Genomic DNA, 25,424 nt, shown 5'->3' with positions numbered 1-25,424 from the left:
TGTTAGCCTGCTCAGTGGGAAGAGATCATGTACTCCATGATCTGCCTCAGTGAAAGCTTGGTTTGCAGCTCGTTATTTATTCAACAGAAAGAATGTTTATGATGCTGCCTTGTGTACGTCAAACCTAGGTAGTTACAGTCCATTGTGAAATGTCCTAATTGTGAGACAGCTATAAAAAAGTTAACACAAACCTGCTGTAAAGATTGTCTAGCCACTATAAATATGGCTAGATTCAGGACAGATGCTGGCTATAATCTGTATTAGCTGTAAATAGATGAAGGATAGACGTCAGGTCTTCTATCTGTCTCTCTTTTTGAGGACATATCAGAGCTGATCATCAGTTAATGCTATCTTTCCTAAATGCTGTTTCAGGTATTCCTGAAGCAAATAATAAAAATCATACTTATACTTCCTCTGCTGTATTCTTCAAATAAGGAGTCATTAGTGGATTATTCTGTCCTCAGTCAATGTATACATTCATCCACTGGAAGAGACAGATACTAGTCGGCATATACTTTGTCTCATACAGCATTAAGAACATTGACATGCTTGTGCTGTCTTGGGGAAAAATCTTATGAATACACAAAGAGTAGAAGCTGCTTGTGTTGCACACCAGAAAGATTCAGATGTCAGTGGCCAGTGGACAGGATGTGGAAAAGGTTGTAGCAACATACGCGTCACCTAAAAAGACGAATGACCAAACCAGATTATTTCAGCTAGCAGTCTAGTCTTAAATTTCTCACAGATGCTGAGCTCTTTTGTAGCAGTAGTTGCTAGTGGCAAATCCTCTCAGGTGCAGATCGCTGCAGGACTGTCTGAGCCTGATGTGACTGCAGTTAGATATTCTGCATTCTTCCCTTGTCTGGACAATAGCAAAGCTGTTTGCTGAGCCACAGAGGTGCTAGCTAACAGCTCAGTTCAACCAACACTCCACAGAGCACTGCAGCCCATCTCAATGGTATCTGCAAACAGACCAGCCTTCTTTTCCATTCTGTACATGAGTACACACAGGATATCCATTGCACATAATGCAACATTAAATTATTTTTTTCTGACTTCGAGGCATATAATGGTTTCAGGTTGGGATACAAAGAAGGTCATCATGCTGTAGAATGAGGGCTGAAGATGACAGTTACATGATGCAGCAAAACAGCATGGCAAGACTGAAGTTCATCTGCAGTATTATAGAATGTGTTCTTACATAGGTGTAAAATTATAGAATGGTATATAATGACATGTACTCTTAGGTATATATACATACACATCTATATGCACGCTCACATATGAAGTTCTCCTTGCAAAGTAGAAAAGATAAAGAAAAAGGAACGAGCACATCTAATTTAAAACACTTTTGAAAGGTGTCCGTGTGCTTTGCATATGAGAACTGCTTAAGAATCAGCCTGAAGAAGAGGGACTTAGAAAGCTGAAGGTTAAACACATAGACAAGTTTAAATACCCTCAGGTACTCGTAATATGCTAATTTAAGATAATAATGCTTTAACCAGCAAATATTCAATAGCTGATGAGACAGATCATTTCATTGTGAAGTGAACTTAATAAAAATGTTCTTTGAGAAGCTAATTGCCTACTGGTAAATTGCTGTTTAAGTAAGACTTGCTGTTGCAAGAGAATTAATAACAACATCTTACACTAGTCCTGGTGTTTTTAAGATTCCCAGTGTACTGTATGTGATAATGTATTATGCAGGTAGCATTCTTTTCCTTACTGGATTATAACTATTGTCCTTTGAGACTAGTTTGCATGCAGTTGCTGGTATCGCACTGTTTGGCAGGCTGCTGCAGATAAGAATGAGTGATGATGCCCTAGATTTTAATGGAAATTTTAGAGCCCATGCAGCGGTAGGGTGCAGTCTTCAGCAGAGAAAAACGAGCTGACTTGCAGGCATGAGGGGTCATCAAGAAAGATAAAGAAATAGGACATATACTCCAGGCTAGGCAAGTCTTTTTAAAGGATATTACAAAAATGAGGAAGAACTAATTTAATTTTTATAATGTCATTCCATTTAGCTTTAAAATACAAGGTCAAGGTATTGTGGTTTTTGTAATGATTAAAGATTGGTGATGTTCTTTTTGTTGGAACCATTGAATGTTTATGTGGCAAACACTGAACGTGACAAAGAATTGAATTTGGAAGCATCAGAATTATGTAGCAGCTCCTCCCAAAACCATATTAGAGACAAAAAGAAATTTACTAATGACTTTCATTTTCATCCTGGCAGACAAACTTCCCTAAGAAGCCTCTCTTTAAAGTTAACATGATCCCCAAGCAGTAATGACTTGTTTTTACATAAAGTGCATAAAAACTACATTAATCATGAAACCGACCTGAAAACAACTCCCTTTACAATAAAATCTGAATGCTTCTGTTCTTAACAAAACCTGATTTACCCACAGTATGTGGGACTTTACAATGCATCAGGTTTGCATTACTGTCAGAAATTTTTGAAATTATGATGAATTGGTCAATTTTTATTTCAAAACCTCATGCAAACATTTCATTTTTAATGAGAAAAGATGATGCTGTAACTCTCCTGCATAAGCAGATAAAAAGAAACACCGGAGTGAAAATTTTCCAGATGGGCTCATCTTAGAAGGGAGAAAAAGCATAGATACAGGAAAACATTTTAACTTTTCTTACTTTGTTCTCTCTAAAGAAAGAACAAATTCTTAATGTAAAATAAATAAATTTAAAAAAATGTGCAAGGTATGAACGGTAAGTTCCCTTTCTAAAGAAATATGTTCATTCTCTCCTTGTTGAGAGTCTCACGGAACCATCTGCACATCAAGGCTAGTGTAATGGAGGGTGTTTTGGGCAGCTCTGATTAGGCTACAGCTTGTACCTGAGATGGTCAGTTTGCAGTTAGGTTGTCTGTGTCTGCACAGTACTGTGACTGCTGTTACAACTACATAGTAGATTTGTCTGGAGAGGCTTTGCATCTTTGTGTAATATGGATTGTAGTTAACCAAGTTATCCTGACCAGGTCTAGTGAACGTAGAGGGGAGTTATCTTTTTTTTTCCCAGCTTTGAAGCAGCCATACTTTAAAGCCCAATAATAATAGCTCTGTGCTCCCCCCTCCCCCCATTCTCTAGTGTATGCTAATTGTAACTATGAGTGTCACCCAGATTTTATGAAAATCCTCTTTGGCTCCTAGCAGTTCCAAGCCATAGCTATCACATTATTTCATTGGTACCTTTATGTTGAACATAATAGGTCAGCAGTGGCACAAAGTAGTGTGTAATGCTGGCTATTCGGTCCATTGCAGGTTCCCTTGATTAGCCCTATTTTTCCAAGGGATTCTGTTTTCGCATAAATCTTACTTCAGCCAAAAACAGTAAATGCAAAACCAAGCAAGATAACTCTAAGAAGCTGTGGACGTTTTTTTAAATATCCAGAAAATTTTAAAATTTGTCAGAAACTTATTTTGATTCAATTTATCTTCTCTTAATCTTCAACCTCAATATCAAGGCTTTGATACAGATTTCTTGTATAGTTTAAGGCGGGTGGGCACAACAGCAGGGCTGGGGAGAGGAATTGTGTGTTGGGACAGGAAAGGGAAATAGAAGATGCGTAACACAGGTCTGCCAGACAGTCAGAACCCTGTAAGACTGAATACTGGGTTTATGCACCAGACACCTGAATTAGATTTTATTTTTGAAACATTCCTTTCATAAATAAGAGTCTTCCCCCCCCCCCCCCCCCCCCCCTTCAGTGAAGATGCTAGTGCAATCAGGGATAGGTTGTGTGTTTAAGCAGTGTCTCGTGTCTCTCTAAACACCTGTGAGCAGATTTAGTTATCTACTAAGAGATCATGCTTCTGTGAAGGACAACTGATGCTAGCTAATTCAATTTCTTAAAAGTATTTTTTACACTGAAAGTCTAGGTTACTTTTCAGAGAACTCCTTTATGCTGGCTATCTAGCGAGCACTAGGAAAATGACTGGGAGTGGCTCATCTGAAAGTTGTAAAGAAAAAACGTAACATGCATTTAACAGAAGGAGGCAAAAAGAGTCTTGGGGATTAGAAAGAAAAAGGCTTAAAAATTATGTAACTTTTTTTTTTGAAGAAAAGGGGCTAACTATATATGAAAACAAGCAACAGGACAAGGGACAGAAGTTTAAAGATTTTAATAGCAAGATTTAGAGGTTAAAATTGAAACAGAGGTAACTAGAAGATGCTAGCAATGCTAGAAATCACGCTGCTTTATGCTTTTAATTACTTTGCTTCAACAAGGCAAGCCTGAGATGTCTAGATTTCATACGAACGTAGATTTAAAATTTTCAGGAAAGAGGTATTAGTAATACTGTAATACTGTATCATTCTTCTGTATCCATTTTAGTACAAATGCTTTGTTATATCAACATAAAAAAGAAGTGTGAAATTTTCAAAGCTTATGCACTGCATGCATGGATAGAACTGTCATTAAACTCATATAAATATACTTCTACACCATTGTTTTTTTGGCAGTAGGGAAATTTGAAAATACAATCAGTCTTGGAAATGAGCTTTTGCAAATAGGTCAGAGGAAATAAAAACAAAGGAAAAAATCCTAAATTTGCTCTTCTGTTTTCTTAAATACACATAAACAAAAGTTTATGAACCTTGTCCAAGGTCTTCAGTAAAGAAATAAGCATAAGGGTGACTTGAACCAGTCAGTTCTGTTGCCTGTTGTGTTTGGGTTTTTTTGTTTTGTTTTAAAGGGAGCACATGTGTTTCTAAATTATCAGTGGTAAATATCTGTAAAATGTAGTTTATACCTCAGAACTATATACTAAGCCATACAACACATGAACACATTTGGTACAAACTAGTAATGCAAATGAGAATGCAGCACAAATATACTTACTTTAACCCCCTTTTCCGGAGAAGAAAACAGGGTTGTGTATGCGTTAACACTGAGTCATCAGTGTAAAAGATGTTTGCTTTTCATCTGTGTCCCAATTTTTTGTTCCTTGCTATAGCTAGAATTTTCTCTGAGATCAATAGAAAGAGTGATTTGTCTTTGAAGCCTGATTTATTTACATGCTATCTTTAGCTTAGCTGAAGTCCTGTCAAAAAGAGAGATCTCAAATCCTGGCAAGGGTAAGGACCAAGAAAGTCAGCTCTGAGGGGATGACCGTACCATAGTGCTTTTATGTCTTGTGAATATATTCTTCTTGCTTTCCCTGGAAAGATCCTTCCATGCTACCTAACAGATAAAATAAAGATATAGCAATAGAAATTAAGTGTAAATAAGAGACTAATATTTCAAAGACAGGGGAGATGGGTGTATGATTTCATAACTCAATGTACTTTTTTCCGCTTTCAGCTAAAGCAAAGATCACTTGTCTTCTTCAACTACTGAGTAAGCTCTCACTCATTCAGAATTATTCAAATTATCCAAAACCCAATGTTTATTTAAATATGAAATGACAGCTCATCTGTCTGTTAGATTTAAAACTCAGAATTGCGTTCTGTTTACAGTGATTGAAGGTTTTTACCTTATTTTTCCATCCCGCTCTGGGACCTTTAAGTGGAAGGCTTACAAAAGAATGCATATTTCTGATGAGTGTAAGTTCCCTTTTTCTCTTAAAAATTGTAGAAGTGATTTGTAATAAGCAATTTCAAACAAGAAACTGGCAACAAAACTGTCCTTGGTGTAGGATAGCTTTCAGATATACTGTTTTATATTTATAGATCTGTTTCTTATCATGCTCTCCTCTTAGGGTTAAAAACACTTCACTTGAAACACTTTCTTTTTGTCTAACTTAAGTTTCTAATCAAGATCACGTACACTGAGAAAAACAGAATTTTAAGCACAACTTGTGTCTAAAGGAACTGTGTTGTCTAGTGTCTCTAGAGTATCTTGAAGAGTGTACATTATTTAAAAAAGCTGTGTTCTCATTTAAAATCCTATTGTGTTATGCATGCTATCACTGACAACCCTTCTGGGAAGTATCCTTCTGCTATGGTTATTTAGCTTTTATAAATAAACTGTGTGGTTATTTACTTAGCCAAATAGGTATCTTCTTGATTCACCAGTAGAAGAATGAATTACGTAACTTCAATCCTTGTAGAATTTCTATGGACTAAAGCATTATTTTTGACTACTATTAGAAACTTGGAAAGTTAAAAAAAAAACAACAAACAAACAAAAACCAACACACCCACACACACACACACAAAAAAACCAATCCCAAAACAAACCCATCCAAAAATATTTTCTTTTTGTAATCATTTGTACTTTGCATAATCCTCTTTAGTTCTATACCATTCAGAAAACAGAGGGGATGTCTCATTCATCTGAAAGCTGCAACTAAATAATATCTTACATTTTATTCTGTCTTGTGAATGTCCAGTTTCACATAACGGACACTGTGTAGGACCTCACAGAATTCAGGCTCCTCTCACCTCCATTTTCAGGTAACTGTTTCTTTTCTCACCTGAACTCAATGCAGCTTTCTTCCTCAGGATTGATGCTACACTCATAAAACATTTTCATATTAAGGGGAGTGGAGTTTGACAATCAGCAAAGTCCTTAATTGGAAAGTAATCAAGATTTAGAGCTTATCTATCATGCAAAGTGGAACACCTGAGATACTTTAAGACTGGCTCTCATAGAAACAAATATATGCTTAGGATATTCCCAACTGTTATGGTATGTAAAACAACAACAAAGAAGATCTCAGTGTACATTTTTGGGAATAAGAATAGATTTAGTTTTACTTTTAATTATACCCTTTGTTTCCTTTTCTGTCTGGTCACTGGGATGATGCATTTTAGCTGATGCACTAGTTTGTACAAACTCATAAAATGTTTTGGTGGGCTGGTATTTATCCTGGCTTTCTATCTGTCCTTATGCAAAGAAATATTTACATTTCTTTCATGTTATTTGATATTTTCTGATACAGCAATTACAAGAAAACACTTTAATTTCACCCAAGTACGTATATGAGAACCACAGATCTAATAATTATGATGGTTTAAACATTTTCAGATGGCAGCTTCATAACGATGCTTTATTTTGAGACTATAACACCTGGCAGACTCAAAGTAGGAAATCTCTGTACAAAAAAATCTTTCTTAGCTCTCCTGGAAAGCAAAGAGCAGACAAGCCATGAAGAGGTGGCATGTGAACCTTAGGTGAGCTGTTTTCCCTGCAAGCCTCCCAAAAGTATAAGCCTTATGCACAGACGAGCACAGAACGAGGGTTGGAGTTCTGCTCCACTCCCTTTCTGGTTTTTTTTTTTTTTTTTTTTTTTTCTGGCACTGCTGAACTGGGAGGACCTGGAGGGATTTTTCAGCCTGTTTTCCTGTGTAAATGGGCGTTATGAGATTTCATTGTCTGCCTTCAGTCTGTCTTTTGTAGCATGGTCTGTAAAGATTTTTGAATTTGCAGTTTATCAAGTCAGAAGCAGAGGTAGAGATTCCCAAATAATTAAGTTCCTATGAGACTTAGAACATTGGTACCTGGGTAGGACATAACTCAGTGCTGGCACTGAGAGAGAAAGAAGCAGAGGTCAAAACTTAAATGTTTCCTTGAGTAGCAACCCACGAGCTAACAAGAGAATGAATCTTGGTCCTCAGACTATCCCATACTTGGGATGTAGAGGGCAAAGAGAGCAGAAACACCCTGCATTAGGTCTGTTCTTAGAGAATTATTTGGGCTGGTTTGGTTTTTTGATGGTTTTGTTGTTGTTGTTGTTGTTGTTGGGTGTTTTTTTCCCCACCTTCCCTATGGTTGCAGTTTAATGTAGACGAGAGAGTCTGAAGGGTAGGTGGCCAGCTGTATATACAGGTAGTGGGTTTCAAATTGTTGTGAGGTGTCTCACACAGACACTTGTTCTGTGCGCAGGGCAGTTCCTGGCAAGTCATGGTGGAGGTCTTCCCTGGGGACCTGAAGAGTGGAAGAGGGTTTCTTAGTTTTGGTACAGCAATAAGATCTATTCCTTACTCTTCAAATATTGCATGAGAGTAAAGCACTAACATTTTGAATAAAGACTGAAGGAGAAGTGTGTGGCTGTTGGCAAGCATACACTGGCTTTTAAAATAAGGAAGTAATATGAATAATTGCCAGGTAGACCTCCGTGAATTCTTTTTAAGAACTATCAAACTGAATCCCATATTTGATTTTCTTTTCCACGTCCAGAAAAATTGTTTATCGCGGTGGATACTCTAATGCATGCATACTCAATCCCATAGCTGTTGACGATTCTGCAGAAAAACAGAAACAGAGAAGGAATTTTATATCTGAAGAAATGTTTAGCTATTTTATGTTGTTAGAATTTTATGGCCAGCCTTCTATACAAGCTATACAATGTATACTGTCTATTAGGTATGCAGTGTCATGGTGGAGTGAAGAAATAAAGATTTTTTTTCTTTAATGTTAAAAATTACCATGAAGCAGAATTATGTGCAGTTAGAGAAACAGCTTGATCAGGATTATTCAGGAAACTGTAAACACTTGATTCTGTCCAAAATATTTATGGAAAATTGTAAGTATCATTTGATCTATTCTTATTTTTTAAGGATAAGATCAGTTTTAAAGGCTGAAAAGAATGTGATTTACATTGTTTCTCCTGTCTCCTAGTGCTTATAAAATTATTAGCAATATCTAGTTTTAGCTAACTTCTTAAATGGGAGCTTAGTGTTTTATTGACTGACTTTGAGACATTTTGTAGATCTTTTGCTCTTCAGCTAGAAATCAATATATTAATTGTGAACCAGAAAAAATTCTTCTGCCATTGATAATCATTTTTTCCTGTGGTGAGAGGTACTGCAACACAGAAAATGACTTCATTGGTTCTGTTCAAATTTTTAGTAGATCTGTACTATAGAATTATTTCTGTTGACAATTTTTTGTCTATTTATTCTTATTGTATTATTTTTGGTATAGGTACAAAATAAGTAGACAAAATAATTTGTATATGTCAATTCATTTTTAAGCTTATTTTGGGAGAGACTGATATGTACTAGAAGACAGGACTCCTTTCTTGTAGTAAAACTTACTTTACACTTGGATTTATTTGAAGGGTTGAACTGAAGTTTTCTACGTGTCCTCTTTCTTTGATGGAATGCAATGTGCTTTTGTCGTCTTATGATTATAAAACATAATAATTTAAACCATCTAAGAACTTATTGTCACTGAAAAAGGAGTTATTTGAGAAGGAAGTATTTATTTAAGAATTTAAGACACAATTAAATATGCTTATTGAAACTATGCCCCAGCATAGAAATTCAGTGTAAAATTCAAGCATAGAAATTTATGAATAGAAAGAAGGGAACACCACAAAATTGCCTAAATAACTTTTTTTTTTTTTTATGAAGCACAATATTTTTCCTCTGTGTAGCATCCTGCTGATAAAATTAGAAGGTAGTGATCAATATTACCTTCCTATTATTATAACATTGCTACAAATTGTATTCATGCTTTATTAAAACAATTTGCTGTTAATATAACCTAGTATTAATATAGTGTTGGTATATGTTTTCATTCTCAGATGATATCATGGATGGTGATGGGCTGGTATAATAATGAGCTGTAAATGGCACTGGTTTAATTTTGCCTCATTTTTTCTAAACATGGAAAACTGTACTTATGTCTGTGCTTGAGTATTAGTTTTAGAAAGTTGGAAGTTAGCAGACTTTATACATTATCCTTAGGAAGTGAAAAGGAATCTGATTTTTATTTAATTTGGTACTTGTGTTCCCCATGAATGTTAGTTGAAAGAAGGGATTTTTTTTCCCCAAGCTTCTTTGCTGGAACCTTGTGCAGACTATTACCGAGTGCTCTCAGCATCCATGAGCTGGGGAAGCTGAACACGTGAAACAACTTTACAACTTCACACATCGGCTTCATACATTTGTACGAGTCAGATCTCTAGTAAAGCAATAAGTAAAACCTTGTTAAATATTTCAGTAGAGCAAAAACCCAAACCATAGGTCTTTTTTTTTGTGTGTTTCTAACAAGTCTATGGAATAGTGACACATCTTCAGAAAGAGAATGAATATTTCCTGAATTACTATTAAGGCCAAGTATTTTTGCTTCCTGGCCCCCTATCCTTAGCCTAGAATTCACCTGTTCTCAACACATATTTCTCTCAGTTTTGATACAGCTATTTCAATAATGCCTCTGGTTGAAGAGGTGAGAAGAGCCGGACTGAAGTTAATCATTGTCAGCAGAGAGTACCTAGTTCTCATAAAAGTTATCACAGCTGGTTTGTTTTTAGTGGAATAATTTATTGTTGATAAAAGTTCTTAATGTGTTTCCTTGTTGAAAAAAATATATTTATTTCTAAGCCTTGATGTTTAAAACTCAGTCTGCTCCTCTTCACCTAAAAGCTCTTAGATGTCAAGATGCATGTTTTTCACTGAAAGTAACATTTCTAATAAACATATTGATTTGTATTTCAAAATCATGGTACTGTACTGAGAAAAATATGTTAATGTTAAATATGCAACGAACATGAGTTCCTGAAAGTCTTACTATGTTTATATCAACTACTTTGAAGCAAGCTGATGAATTTAGCAATCAGAAATTAAATTATAGTAATATGTAAATCAGATATCCCTTGAGTATCAACACTGGCATGCTTAGGAAAGCATTTGAATTAATAAAATATCAGACCCCAAATGCTATAATTATGCTCTAAAGAAAGAACAAGATGGATACACAGGCTAATTCCATTACATACTAAAGAAAATAGAGTGTAGCAGGGGTAGAGAATCACCCCAGTGGTTGTTGTAGGGAGTAAAGCCAGTCTCCTTAAATTAATGTGACTCAACTGGGACAGAAAGCTTCTCCTCAGCACTAAAAGAGCTAAAGCAACAGCTCTGAGGAATCCAGAGTTAATGGTGATATGAAAGGCAAAGGAAGGAACAGCAAAATCAAAACAGAGGAAGAATGAAGACGTGATAACTGCTCACGAACCAGTTGGTTTGTTGTCTGCCCCTCACCACTGCCATTCTCCCACCAGTCACTCTTGCTCAGAGGCTTGGGGCAAATGATGATTTAATGGTGAACAGGAGGAGGAGAAGCAGAAAGCGGACAATTAATTCTGGCTGCCAGAATCCTCTGGTAAATGATTTGGTAGGGATTTTTGCGTCCATCTTAAAGGTCAAAACAGTTGACCTTATGCTACAATTATACTTCTAGTGCAAGGCAGGGAAATAACTGTTGCTGTAATCAGACTTTTTCCTCCTCTTTTTGAAAAATTACTATTTCTGGTCACTTGGTTTATTTTGTTCTGTTTCTAACCTACTTGAAATTTCAGGCAATGATTTAGGCAATTCATGTGATGCTTATGTTCTCTTACTGAACCAGTACCTATGCTTTGTTCATATTGTTGTAATGCAAGGCCACAATGCAATGATAGATAATAGGTAGATCATTAAGTGAGGCTGTACATGGTACCTAATATCATTTTACTTGCTTTGCACTTGAAGCCCTCTGTATGTAAACAGTTGCAAGCATAAACCGACTCATCCTCTTGTCTGTCACAGTAATTCTCTGCAATTGGGAAGCCACTTTTGCAGGCTGGATATTGCCCAGGATAATTTATTCCTCTGCGGCTTGCTGCAGTTGTAGTCAAGTCAGTGTACGTTGACCACTAGTTCGAATCTTTCTGGTATTATTTTTTCTACAAGCAGTCACAATTTTATCTGCTACATGACTGATTTTGCAGTTTCCATAGAGTAAAAAAAAAGTATTCAGAAACATTTTTAATGCCTGTCAAGAATATTTTTTTTAAAAAAATTAGTGATGTAGAATAAGTACTCATAGATTTTTTTTCATTGAAAAAATGTATATACTATGTTAACTTGCTTTAAAAAGAAGTGTAAAATACATGGATGAAAACTCCGACAGTGAGGGTTATAGAAATAGTTTGTCAAATGCCTGAAGTGGGTGATACCTGCAGTACTTTGTCTTAAAGGGAGGCTATAAATGACCAGCACTGGTGAGTCAATATATGTATACTTTGTTGAATATTTCCAGTCTGCTGCTTTTATGTAATGGGGTTTTGTGGTTAGTTGTTTGTTGTTTTTATTTTTTTTCATAGCCAAAGGCACGGACAAATGACAACCTAGTAATTTCAAAAGAATATATAACAGCTTAAATAGCAAAACTGAAAGGAAAACAGGATGCTGAGGCACATGTACTTATTCCAGTGCTGCTGAGTTAAAGATTAGGGGTTGTGCTTTCAAGATACAGATTCCACAGGAAAGCAAAACAAAGTGTTCTAGTTTTTGAAGCACAGGAAGTGTATAGGAAATAACTTGGGTTATGCAAGGCTATGGATATTTCTCTAAGAATCAAGAAAAGCTGTGAAATCATAAAAATGTAATAACTGATTTTTATTTAAGAAAAATGAATTGATTTAAATATGGCAGAAAATGAACTGTGTTCACCTTGAGTTGTAATAAAATTATTTAGCTAAAAAAGCTGGCCTGATATTTAGGTAATTCCATCAGTATTAGTGATGCCCTTGAAAAGAATAAGCTATGTATGAAGAAACTAGGTCATGTTGTTATTTTTAATATTACTGGGACCTATTATGTGAGTAGTTTGATTTGTGATAGCTGGAAAGAGATTGAAGATGGAGGATACAATTTTTCTTATCATTGACATTGTTTGCTCAGTTATAACTTTGCAGAGCTAGTTAAAATATCACAGTGTTGTAAATATCAGAAAGTGCAAATTAAACATGCCATCAAATAAGGCCATAGTTCAAACTTGCCACAGTTATGTGTAAAGGTAAATGGAAAAGTTGTTTGACAGAGGCTTGTCTTTACATTTGGGAGCTACATAAATACGGAAATTAATATATTTCAGTGGCATCATGTCTGCTACAAAATCAGGTGTGCTACAAAATCAGTGAGTAGTTTTTTTGACTTATAGTTAAATTTTATGAATTTAACGTGAAACATTATACTTAGTATGCAGTATCAGTGGGGATGATTTGGGGGGGGGAGGAAAAGTCTCTTTGTCTCCCTGCAGTATTTCCAAATTAGTTCTAAAGCTAAATTGACTTCATAAACCAATAAGAAGAAACTGTGTAATTTAGGTTAGAAACACCAAATAGACCTCTGGTCATGCCTTTTACAGGTTAGTACTGAAATGACTTTAATGACAATTTAGTGTTGCATTAGAAAGGGATGTGAAATGTACATTTAAAGGAGTATGGCCCATTTTAGCAATTACATATCACTGGAACTAAAGGGAAATACATGCACTTTTTTTATTATTATTAATAATCCTGTGGTAAATATCTTTGTAAAACTACCAGGAGTTAGTTTGCTTTCAAAGTGTCAGCATTTGAGGACAATACTGCGTACCTAAATAATTTTTAATAAGGTGACTGAATTGCCAAGGTCAACTCTCATCTGAACCAATAATATATCACTTTTCAATGCTTCTAAGACCCAGAGAGTGCTTTTGTTGTAGGTTGACCCTGGCTAGACACCAGCTGCCTACCAAAGCCACTATCACTCCTCTCCTCAGTTGGACAAGGGAGACAAAATATAATGAACGGTTCGTGGGTCGAGCTAAGGACAGGGAGATCTCTCAGCAATTACCGTCATGGGTAAAACCAGACTCAACTTCAGGAAAAATTAATTTAATTTATTGCCAATGAAATCAGAGTAGGATAATGAAAGATAAACCTAAATCTTAAAAAACACCTTCCTCCTGCCCCTCCCATCTTCTCAGGCTTAACTTTGCTCCCAATTTTCTTTATTTCCTCCTGCTGCGCAGCACAAGGGGACAGGGAATGAGGGCTGCGGTCAGTTCATCACACGTTGTGTTGTCTCCGCTGCTCCTTCCTCCTCAGGGGTAGGGCTCCTCATACTCTTCCCCTGCTCCAGCATGGGTTCCCTCCCATGGGAGACAGTCCTCTGTGAACTTCTCCGATGTGAGTCCTTCCCACAGGCTGCAGTTCTTCATGAATTCCTCCAGATCCACAAGGTCGCAGTCTCTTTCAGGCATCCACCTGTTCCAGCATGGGATCTTCCATGATCTGCCCCACCACTAACCTCCAGGGGCTTCAGGGGGACAGCCTGCCTCACCGTGGTCTTTACCACGGGCTGCAGGGGAACCTCTGCTCTGGCACCTGGAGCACCTCCTGCCCCTCCCTCTGCACTGACCTGGGTGTCTGCAGAGCTGTTGCTCTCACATATTCTCACTCCTCTCTCCAGATGCAATTGCTGTTTTCTTTTTCCCCTTCTTAAATGCTTTATCACAAGATGCTACCACTGTCACTGATGGGCTCAGCCTTGGCCAGTGGTGGGTCCATGTTGGAGCCAGCTGACATTGGCTCCACCAGACACAGGGGAAGCTTCCAGCAGCTTCTCACAGAAACCACCTCTGTAGCCCCCCCTGCTACCAAAACCTCACCACGCAAACCCAACACAGCTCTCTAACTTTCTGTCCAGGCAAACACGCTGATTCCAGAATGACTTTGGGCAGGAGTAGGAGGCAGCTTTTAGAACCATAGTTACTCAGCAGTTGCATTCAGAAGGTCTTCTAGAGCCAATAACAAATTATTCTAAGCTCCAAGCTGTATCATATTGAGAAGCAAGAAAATTGAGGCAAACATGATTAATGTGCTCAAAACAGGTTCGTTGCAGTAGATGTATGTGAGGGAAATTTTCCATTTGCAGCCCTTGACTTCCTCTTTCCTTGCTTACACACGTGGATTTAAAGACATGAGAAATTTGCATTGCAGGAAGGACAAATTCAGGTTAATTTATTACAATAATAAGGGACCCAGGAAAAACTTATGCTTGATCTTCTCAAAAACCAAATTGTCACCTTGGTGAAATTCATAGTACCAAGTCCTACTGGGTGCTACTTGCCTCTCAAGAGCTAATTATAAAGGAAAAACATTAAGTATTAGTAAGAAGAACTGGAGAGATGCATTTGGAGTTGTAGTTGATGGCAGCACAGGCAGCAGTGACAAGAATCTGGAATTACTGTAGTGATCTGAAGTGTGAAGTTACCAGGCTGTTGAGGTACAGTAGACTACTGCTTTCTGAGGACAGCAGGCTAGACTGAAGAATTTGTATAGGCAAAAGAAAGGAATTTCAGTTTTTACGCCTTGTTTTATGAAGACAGTCTAGAATGTATTAAAAGTTTCAAACAAATCTGAGACTTTTTCTGATTAGAAGCTTTTAGCAGAATATGAGAAGTTGTATATCTCCATTTTATTTGTTAAAACATACAGTTGTGGAGTTGCATTGTACCCACATTTCTTTGTGTACAGTAACAGTCATGGACAGTCAGCAGTGCAGCCAGGGCAGCACTGGACCTTTTCTTTTTCTAATTAAACAACATCAAAATATATTAAAAAATAATATATACAAAGTAGTTGATGTAGAAACCAAGTACAAACTGTCAAACCTCACCTAGTTCTGCTTTATAGGTAGAACCTGCCTAGAGCCTACTGTCAACTCAGAATGCTGCTCTTTTCATAGTAGCACTTGATAGTAATATTCAAGACATAATAATTCCTGTAATTTGTGTTGAGAAAAAAATGCTTTGCTTTAAATTATTCAATATTTTACTGGTTTTTTTCCACATCTTCCATCTCCATCAGCTGCCCTGAGATTCCATAATTCATAATAACACAATAACAAACAAAATGCGCACAAAATAATGAAGATTGCATAGCTGCTTATAACAAAACAGCTAGGAAACAACATATACTTTTTGTTGATTATTTTAATCCTAACAAAGTGCCAGTAATGTGTCTCCAGATTAAATCAATGTGGTTTAACTGCCTGGAAAACTAATTTCTTCCTTATTTCTAATAGAATCTTGAACAGAGGTACATACCCATAATGGATAAATTCATTCTGGTAACCAAATGCTAGCAAATTGTTTTGGGGATAGTTTTCCACCGAATGTTTTCACAGTTCTCTGATTTATGTTTTGCATCTGGGTAGACACTCTTATGTCAACTTCATGCTTTTATACAATTTAAGGGGGAAGAAAAAAATATGTAAATGACTTAAGAATAGCACATTAATGTCAAATTCAAGACTAACAATTTCTGAAAGTGGTACATAGTACCTTTACATGCTTTTAGGATCTGTAGCTTACCCTAAATGAAGGAAAAGCAATACAATATTTTTTCCATAAAACATTTTGTGCTAGCTAGTGTCTCTGACAGAAATTAGCTTGTTTGCGGTATTTCTTCATGTTGCTACAGGGCTTTTACATAACAATATATTATTGTTGAGCACGTTTGTCTACCACAATGAAAAGAGGAAAGTGCTGGTAAGATTGCTCATGGAATAGTTTCTGATTAAGTTTAACGGTAAAATGCTGTTTCATTCAATGACAAGAGGTAATGAGACTGCAGAAAGAGTTGCGTGATATATGTACACGTTAACTAAGAAATAACAAAATAAAGTTCAAGAAATTATGCCATTCTGGTACCCGCTTAGGTAAGCAGGTAAGGACTCTGATGAATGTTTCAATTGCGTAACACAGGAAAAACAATCAAACTGGTTTACTTCAAATCCTCATCCACTCAAATCTTTTTCTTTTTTACTATTTTAATTATCAACAGGAATCTATCAGAACCAAAACCTTATATTTTTGTCATATTGCCACATCAGTTGTCATGAGCATTGTTAAAAGTATCAGGAAAAAAAGGTGGCAGCTAGGGACGTCGTAGTGTAATGTATTTGAAATTGGTTGATGATTTGTTTAATTATATAAATTACTTCTCTTTCTTTACAAAAAAAAATAATCATAGTTTCTCAGGGAAAAATAATAAAGTGTAACTAACTCTTCATGATATTAATGATGGTTAAGCAAATGTTTAGTATTATTATCACAACATAGATATTGAATTATTAGAGTCCATTTAAAAAAAAAAAAAAACCAACACAAAAAGTACTCACATTTCAAATAAAAAAATTATATAAGACCAAAGTACTATAACTTTATGTAATTACATATTATTTATACAGTAGATAAAATTGGATTTGACAATATAGGGGTTTTGTCAGTTTTGTTTCTTGTTGACAAAATAAGGTTACTGGCAGCTCTCAGAATGAAGAAGGCACAGTCAGGGCTTTAAAAAGGAAATCAAATGTTAGTGAGACCCCATTTTGGTGAGCATATGGTTCACATTAATTTTGTTTGTTAGTTTAAATACTGCAATTGTATCAACAGGGGTATGTTTCTGCTTTTCAAATGCATGTGTTAAAAAGTGATTCACAAAGAGTCAGTCTTCTCTACAGAAAGTACAGGCATCTTTGGGTCACCAAAACTGTTATCTACTGTCTCTCATGTTCATGTGCACAGTCACATAGAAATTTGTGCAGTGTAACTCTTAGATGTTGTTAAAATGAGTATCACTTTGCGCCCTGTTAACAACCTGACTTCAAGGCATACACCGATCATCCATATTCAGAAGAAACTTCCTTTGGCTGCTTGAGTGGTGCAGCGTTGTAAAATTTAATGTATTACAGAAAAAAGATTAAAAGAAAAATAGTGGTATGACAGTGAAAGAAAACTTAAATGGGCAGAAGTCTATAAGCACAAGGATGGCAACCCCCAGAACACAAAATACTTCTCTTTGTATTGATGTGAAGCAAGCTTACGAATAGAACTAGCTCTAGGATCTCCATTATTGCAGTTTTTTTATTGATCTTTGGTTGTAGTTAGGGGAAAGCAAGCCACAGGATTGACTGGGAGAGGGTAAAAAAGACAAAAATAGAACAAGAAATAAAATGGCAATGAATAGCAAAACCACTGAATAATTCAGCTGAAAATAATAAAAGGAAAAGCAGCATGGGAAGGAAATTAAAAACAAGAGGAGAGGAAAGACAAATGTTTTTTTTAGTGTTAGATATTCTTGTTCTCTCTCCCTTTTAGGGGATTCACACCTCATATTCAGAGCATGAACTGAAAGCCATTCCCAAGATGGTACTAGGAATGCCTGTAGATTCAGGGTCTCTCAGACCTTTAATTTTCTTAGGTAAGGCAACGTATGATGTAGTTGGGAAGTATTTTCTAAAGAATAAGTGTTACCAACAACTTTGTCACAAGCAGATGTGGTTTATTAATATTCACTAAACTGCATGAGTATCTCAAGAACAGCTTGACAAGTCACACAGTAGGTAATATGGATGCAAATTATGAACTGAATGTTTGGAGGTACAACTGAAATAGTGTTCTACAGACATTTGGGGAGATCTGAAGCAATGCTGAAAGTATCATATTAAGAAATTCCTTTGGGAATTTCTTTTTCCATTTTTTCCCTCTTTTCCCATTTCCTTTTTTTTTTGTGTTTGATTAAAAAGAAATCATTAAGCAGCTGCTCTTTTGTTGTCACTAAGCAGTTGCTTCTAGAACCAAAAAGTACAAGTAAGAGAACAAAAATGAAAACAAATAATGAACTAGGCAAAAGTTTTCATGCTGATTATGGACAGAGTCCCCTGCTAGTGCAGAAACAGCTCTATTGACTTTGGTGAGAATTCTCCCCTGTGTTTACCCTCTATTTCTTTTTTGCATCTGTTCCACTTGGAAGTTTTCTGAAAGAGTGTGCATTAATATCTCATTTTAGGTAAATCTTGGGGAAAGTAGAAGAAACTAATAAAGCAAAGAAGCATTGTATGATTGTCTTGGCAGTTTTAAGTTATTATACCAAATTTTTTGAGGCCATTATCAAAGTGTAAAACCATCTGTATGAGAGGTAGAAATCATTTAATATACTGTTTTTTCAATTTTTAGTCTGAGATAATGTTTAAACCTTACTTTAATGAAATGTTATTCCCTGCTTACTTACGCCTGGGAATCCCAAGAAAGAAAAATTAAAGTAATAGGTATTTATATGATCATCTGCTTTTCTTAGTAGCTAAAAATGCAACATGTTGAAAAAACAGAGTATATAGAAATATCTGCAATCCACTCAAAACTGTGATTAGCTCTGTGTGTATAAATATGATGAGGTCTTTTCTGAGTAATTTTATTTTTCACATTATATAAACACCTCATTTTTAATTAAGTTGGTTTGCTCACTCTGTTCATAAAGTGATTAGAAACTGTATAATTGCACATATAAGTATCTCAGATGGCTGCCTGAATAAGCTGGGAACCCAAAGGGCAACATGCCCTTTCGCTTTGCCATTTCTGTATGAAAGGGTGAAATGTCAAGTGAAACTACAAGAAGCAGATTCAATGTCAATATTCCTTCTGTAGCACCATAAACTGTAAGGCCATGACAGGCAACCCCTTGCAGGCTCCAAGCGCCTTGCCTTCACACACGTGTGTGGCAAGGGTACAGGGAGAAGGAATAGGGACCTATCACTGTTGACAGGTGTTAGATACAGAATGAAAAGCATCTTTGTGGTCCAGGGCATTGGGATGTGTGTGTGGAATCATGACTTTTCAGCAAAACAGTTAAAAACACTTGTGTCCACTTTATACAAAAATAGTTTTTAAAAACCTAAATGTCTTCATGGGTTGCTGTGCTTTGCACGCTACCCAGTGTCAAGAAAAATCTGCTTTTTCTTAGGCTGTAGACAAATTTCATCAGCACATGTGTTTCCATTTAATCATGTGAAAAGTGTCAAATATATAGAGTACTTGGAAAAAACTGGACTCCTGTCCAGAACTGTGGGTAAATGCTGCAGCGGCAGGTGGATGTTGACCTCTGTGCCCCAAGTTATGTTGGTGTTGGTGTTCAAGCTGTCTGTGTAAAATTTTTGCAAAACCCTCATTAGGGTATGCAACTGACTTTCTGCAGTTAATGAATTAGTAGCTGGCCACTGGGGCGTGTTTGTGTTAAAACAGAGTAACTCCCAAGTGTGGTTCAACTTGTGAACTTTCAATCATAACCTCATGCCTGAAGATATAACAGGCAAGATATAATAAATAAATAATAATAAAAAAAGTTAGTAGGAGTTATGTTCATCTTTTACATTCCTGGAAAGCCGTACCCTGCTGATTTTAACCAGTTCATGGACACATTTAATTTAATGTTAGTATGTAGATATACTAACTGACTAACTATATATATAAACTATATATATAAAATATATATATTTACATATATATATATATACACATACATACACACACACACACACACATATATATAAAACCTAAATATACTATATTGTTTGTTTAGATAAAGAAAACAAGCATAGTGTGATACAGTAAAATACTTGGTTTGTTCCAGAAAAACTAGATTTAGCATTTTACTTGAAAGCTCTTGTATGTAGATAGGGTTCAAACACACTGCCTGAGAACATGAAACCTAAGTATGAATCCCACAGTGTAGACTGCTGAAGTTATTTCAGTTTCTGCTTATTTTTAGCAGTAAAGTGTTGAAAATTGTTTTACTCTTTTCTGCTCGTACTCTTTGAGGAATTCAATGAAATGCTTTAATGATTATTAAAAATATGAAAGGATTTATTTCTTTATGTATAAATATGAACTTTCTTAAACAGGCATACAATGTTAAAATCTAAGCTACAGTTTCAGAACTGTTGCTCTTAAGCATGAGGTAAGGTAGCTTAATGGTAGGTTTTTTAATGATAAAATGTGGAGAAAATGTATCCCAATGCATTTAGTAGAACTTGAAAAATGGTCCATCTTGGTTACCTTTTGGTAGTTTTTCATTTTGTTTTGTAAGTAGAAACAATGAAAGTAACACTTTTCCTCAGAAATGTAGCTCCCGCCAACCCTGAAAAAAACCAAACCAAACAAACAAAAACCAACCAACCAAACAAAAAAAACCCCCCAAAAAACCCAAAACCCCGACCCCCCCCCCAAAAAAAAAACCCACGAGGAAATAGATTATCAGGCTTCTTGCAACTGGAGACAAATGTGTTCTTTAATGGATTTAGTACTTCAAACAGTTTTTGCTTTTTCAACATCACTTGTTTGTGTTCATAGGTAATAGGAATTCCAAACACTGTGCAATTTAAATTTTACAGTGCTTTGTAGGCTATTAAGTAAACATGGTGTATACCTTTGGGGGTGTTGAAGTAAAATTGTTTGCAAGTTTTACTTATTAATTGATCTGCAGAATATTGCTGTAATGATCTCTAGTAGACAAGAATACATGAGGGGAAAAAAGGCTGTAGAGATGCACTGAAAGGCACTTATTACAAAAAGATGAGATGTCTTTCTCTCTACTCACCTTTGGATTTTTCATTTGGAATTCAGAGGAGAGCAAAAACTTTCATCTCTTTCCATCTGGCCAGTATGTGATGAAGCGTTTTGTTTCATAGTTGACATTTTTATGAACATGCGTATGCATTGGGTATTTTGCAGGAGCTTCAAGATGGCATTGGGCCACAGCAAAGTGTTGTCAAAACATTGAATGTAACTGGTGAAGAGATTATTGAGCAGTCGTCAGCGGCAGATGCTAAGGTGCTGAAGGAACAACTGGAAAGTTTGAATACCCGGTGGCAGGAGATCTGCAGACAGCTGGTAGAGAAAAAAAAGAGGTAGGTTAAAAGAGAGCAAAAATATTGTGAAAATATTTCTAGTTATTTTAGATTTTCTTCTGGCTTAAACACTCCAAGGAGCTTTTAACTTCTGGAGTTTTTATATTCATAATGATTTATCATTAATTAAATTTCACATCCGCTATCATTTGTTTAATTCTTCTTCTCTACCTTCTCCTGTCAATGACCACCACTCCCTTCTGTACTCCACATTTTTATAAATCCACTCTTCATGTTAAAAACATCAAACAAGCATGCGTTATTGTTTGATTATAAGTAGAAAAGATTGGAGCTTCATTTACAGAATTTATAGTTGATTCACCATCTTTCTATTTGATAGTATGGCATTAAAATACATCTCTGTAGTACTAATAATATCTTAGCTAATTAATACAGTTAATCCTACCCTAATTGACTTCTCATCATAAATGTCATTAACATCTGCATTTCATAAGTTGGATAAAAAGAATGGATTCATAATTTAATGTTATTTATAATCACTTTCTGATCAATTTGTTTTTCTCATGGAGCCACAGGAAGCTAGAGCTGTTTGAGTTACAGAAAACACAAAAATGGTTTAACTCCTTTAAGAAGAGAATTTCCAATTAAAAATAAAAAAGTTTTTCTTTGTTGTTGTTGTTGTTGCTGTTTATAGTAGTTTTTTTTAAAAGCATATGTTCTTAATCTAGGTACTAGGCCTAAATTAATGACATTCTGCTTTAAAACAAGTAGAGTTTTTTTCATGCATTTTTTTGAAACTCAGAATATTCCTTGTAGAGGTACATCAGTGAGTGCTGGAGATGTACTAGATGAACTAGTAGTGTGCAACAGTTTTGTTACTTCTGAATGTGTGATGTACCATTTGTTTGGTTTAGAGCTGTGGGGGGCAACGCTGGGGAAATGTTTGCTGGAGTGGTAAAGGAGTGTCCTGAAAGATTGTTACCGAGTTTAATCATGAGTAAAGTTTCATTTGGAACACATTAAAAGAAGGAGACACAACAAGTAAGCTACAGTTTCAAGAAGTTTCAGCAGTGCTTTAAATATTTCTTTCTGCTGCATTTCCTGGTGTTGATGGTAGTGCTCTTTGTTACACAAGGGAGTCCTTGGCCTGCCTTTATCACCCTAAAAGCTGTTCTTTTGTACAATGGAGACCCATCTGTGTTTCCAAGCCTTTACTTGCTATGTAAGTGATAGCACCTATAAAACAATAACACATCATTTTAATAGCCCTGTAAGCTCCCTCGGCAACACAGAAGAAAGAGATTGGTGATTGAGCTTTGCTGAGAGTATGAAACAGGTTCCAGTTCTGGTAAAGATTGGTATTATGCTTCATTTATCAATAGAAATATCTATCTGAATGTTGTTTTGGCTCAAGGTGGTGTTAACAGTGTATGGAGTGTCTTGGCGCATTCTGTATTTTAAGGAAGCCTAGGATCTCTTTAATGGGAATAATAAGGTAATGTTTCCTAGATGAAGGTTCTTATATAAACACACGCACATGCATTCCTTCTTTTGGTCTGTTTGGTTTGTTGACGGGTTGGCTTGTTTTCATCTGGAATGACAGCTTGTGTAATTTTGAGGACAATGACTGCCGAGACCTCAGTTAGTGAACTCTGCATGAATGCATGCATTGCTGTAGAAAGAATACAGATAGCATTGTGTTAAACTGATATAAATGCTTTTTTATATACCATAGAGAGACCTGTGTGCATCAGGACAGATGAGTTTGCACTTCTATGCATCGCCTGGTCTTCCTGGCTGCATCAGTCAGGGAACGCTTTTGCTCCCAGATCTTGGATACAGATCCTACCCTCAGTCTAGCTATATTGCCTCCCAGTACATGCTTTTTCTTCTTTCCTTCATCTTTTCACTCTCTCAGACCAGATTTTCAAAGGAAAGAAGCCTAGTTGACAGAAGTAATTTGGTGTGTTCTAGCTAGGTCTCAATTATTGATGATCCTAGGCATGAAAAGACCGTAGGCTTGTCTGCTGCACAGTCTTCATATTGCCTTGGTGTCGTGGGGTTTTCATCCCTCTTATGCTTTGGCATCTTTCAGTTCTTCATTAGTTTTCATAATTTGTTTTGGAGTACGGTCAGTTTATCTCTTTTTAGGACTTGAATCCTGTGTCACCCAAACTGCCTTAATTTTTCATTAAGAGTAAAGCATGGGCCAAACAAAAGAAGTAAATGATCTCTGCTTGCAACCCAAAAGAACTATATAGTCACAGCAGTGTCCACTGCATGTGTTTGGACTATGGCAAATTTATTTAAAGTACTTCAGTACAATATAAATTATAGTAGATCTGGGTGAATTAAAACATTTTTACTCCTCTTTTTCAGAATGGCTTTAATAGACTGTTTTCCAAACAAACTCCTAATTCAGTATGCTTATATTTTGGATCACCTATGTTTTAATAGTCCTTTAATATTTCTCTCTCTTTCCTAAAAATAAAATGTTTGCAATTAAAATAATATGATTATGAAGGGAATTCTAAGATTTTGGTTTATTTAAGTCAATTTTGAAAATGAAACCACATTAAAAAACCATAATGGAAGAAAGTGATTCTGAAGGAAGAGCAGAATGTTAGAATACCTTTTAATTTAATAATTTGAAAGAAAAATAAAATAGATATTAACATTGAGAACCTTCTGGAAATCAGAAAGCTGTTTCTAAATTTTAAGTAGATTTTATGTTTTATTTTCTGTAGTATAAATTGTGCTCTGCTACGAAAGCTGATTCTCAGTAGTTCAAATAGAGGAGCAGTGATCAACTAAAATTCTGTTTTCTATTAAATTTTTTGGCTCAGCAGCTCTCAGGATAAAGGAAGTGGGGAGAAATTAGCAACTGAATGGATTCCAGAAATGAAATCTGACAGTGATTTCAAATTCAAGTGTAATGTTGCTAAGCATTATTTAAATGGCAAGGAAATGTTAGATACTGTAGTCTATTTTGCTATTGCTTAGCAAGATGGAAGAAATTGATTTTGATAATCTTATGTAGTTTACAGATACGGCACATACACTCCATTCTGGACATATTTCTAAAGCAAAATTCAAACACACTTATCAGTTGGGAGGTGGGGGAAGATTACAGAAGAGAAACCAACATAGATGTTTTTGCAAGGCGCATGAATATGAGAGTTTGGTTTGAGACAGGAGGTGTATGGTGACATTTCCAAGGATGCCCATGACATTAAGCTCTCTCAGGTAGTCAAATACAGAGCTGATAGCAGGAAACTCCAATTCTGAGCAGATGGGCAACAAGTGGCAGATGATCCTTATCATAGACAAATGTGAGGCAACAAATATTTCGGAGAAACAGTCTGTACCATGCTTACATGCTGAGCTTGCAAATGGCAGTTACAACTCAAGAAAGTGATTCTGGCATTATCACTGACAGTGTTTGCAGGCTCAGTGTGGAAAGGCAGCCAAAAAAGCCATAACATTTTAGGCAGCATCAGTAAGAGTATTTGAAAACACAACAAAAAAATGTTTTGCTGTCATCGAACATCGTGCCATGCTCACATTGAGTACTGTGTGCAGAACTGCTCTCTGCATGTCGAAGGGTATGATGGAGTTACAGAAGTATCACTGGAGGAAGGCAACTAAAATGAGCCAGGGTTTGGAGCAGCTGCATGGTGAGAATAGACTAAGAAACTGGGGATCTTCAATCTGGAGAGAAGTCTCAGCAGAGATATGACTGAGGCTTTACAAAATCAAAGGGGTGGGTAAACTGAATGTGGAATGACACGTTATTTGCCTAATTCCTCAATACCAGAAGTAAAGGGTACTTGTTGAAAGTGTAAGAGCTAGGGAAATCAATTTTAAAATTACTTTATATTATGGTTTCTGAATATCTGAGTTTGTGGAAGAAACTATGACTCAGCCCTGTAAAATTCTTAATCTAATGACTGGCTTCTGGGGGAGTTTGAGATGTACAGGCTAAAGAAAATGGT

The 25,424-nt window shown here is 36.0% G+C and overlaps 1 protein-coding gene across 12 annotated transcripts in view; it reads left to right on the top strand.

The window, feature by feature from the left end:
* The window catches only part of DMD (dystrophin), a 1,160,159-nt gene that overhangs the window by 715,265 nt on the left and 419,470 nt on the right, over positions 1–25,424 (top strand). For all 12 annotated transcript variants that reach the window (XM_055801176.1, XM_055801179.1, XM_055801178.1 and 9 more), the window contains one exon: positions 21,293–21,468. In XM_055801176.1, the coding sequence (XP_055657151.1) occupies positions 21,293–21,468 (176 nt within the window). The remainder of the gene's footprint in view (positions 1–21,292; positions 21,469–25,424) is intronic.

This window comes from Falco peregrinus, chromosome 4 (assembly GCF_023634155.1).
Source record: "Falco peregrinus isolate bFalPer1 chromosome 4, bFalPer1.pri, whole genome shotgun sequence".
Classification (NCBI taxonomy): Eukaryota; Metazoa; Chordata; class Aves; order Falconiformes; family Falconidae; genus Falco; species Falco peregrinus.
This window is presented reverse-complemented; position numbering and strand designations above follow the sequence as displayed.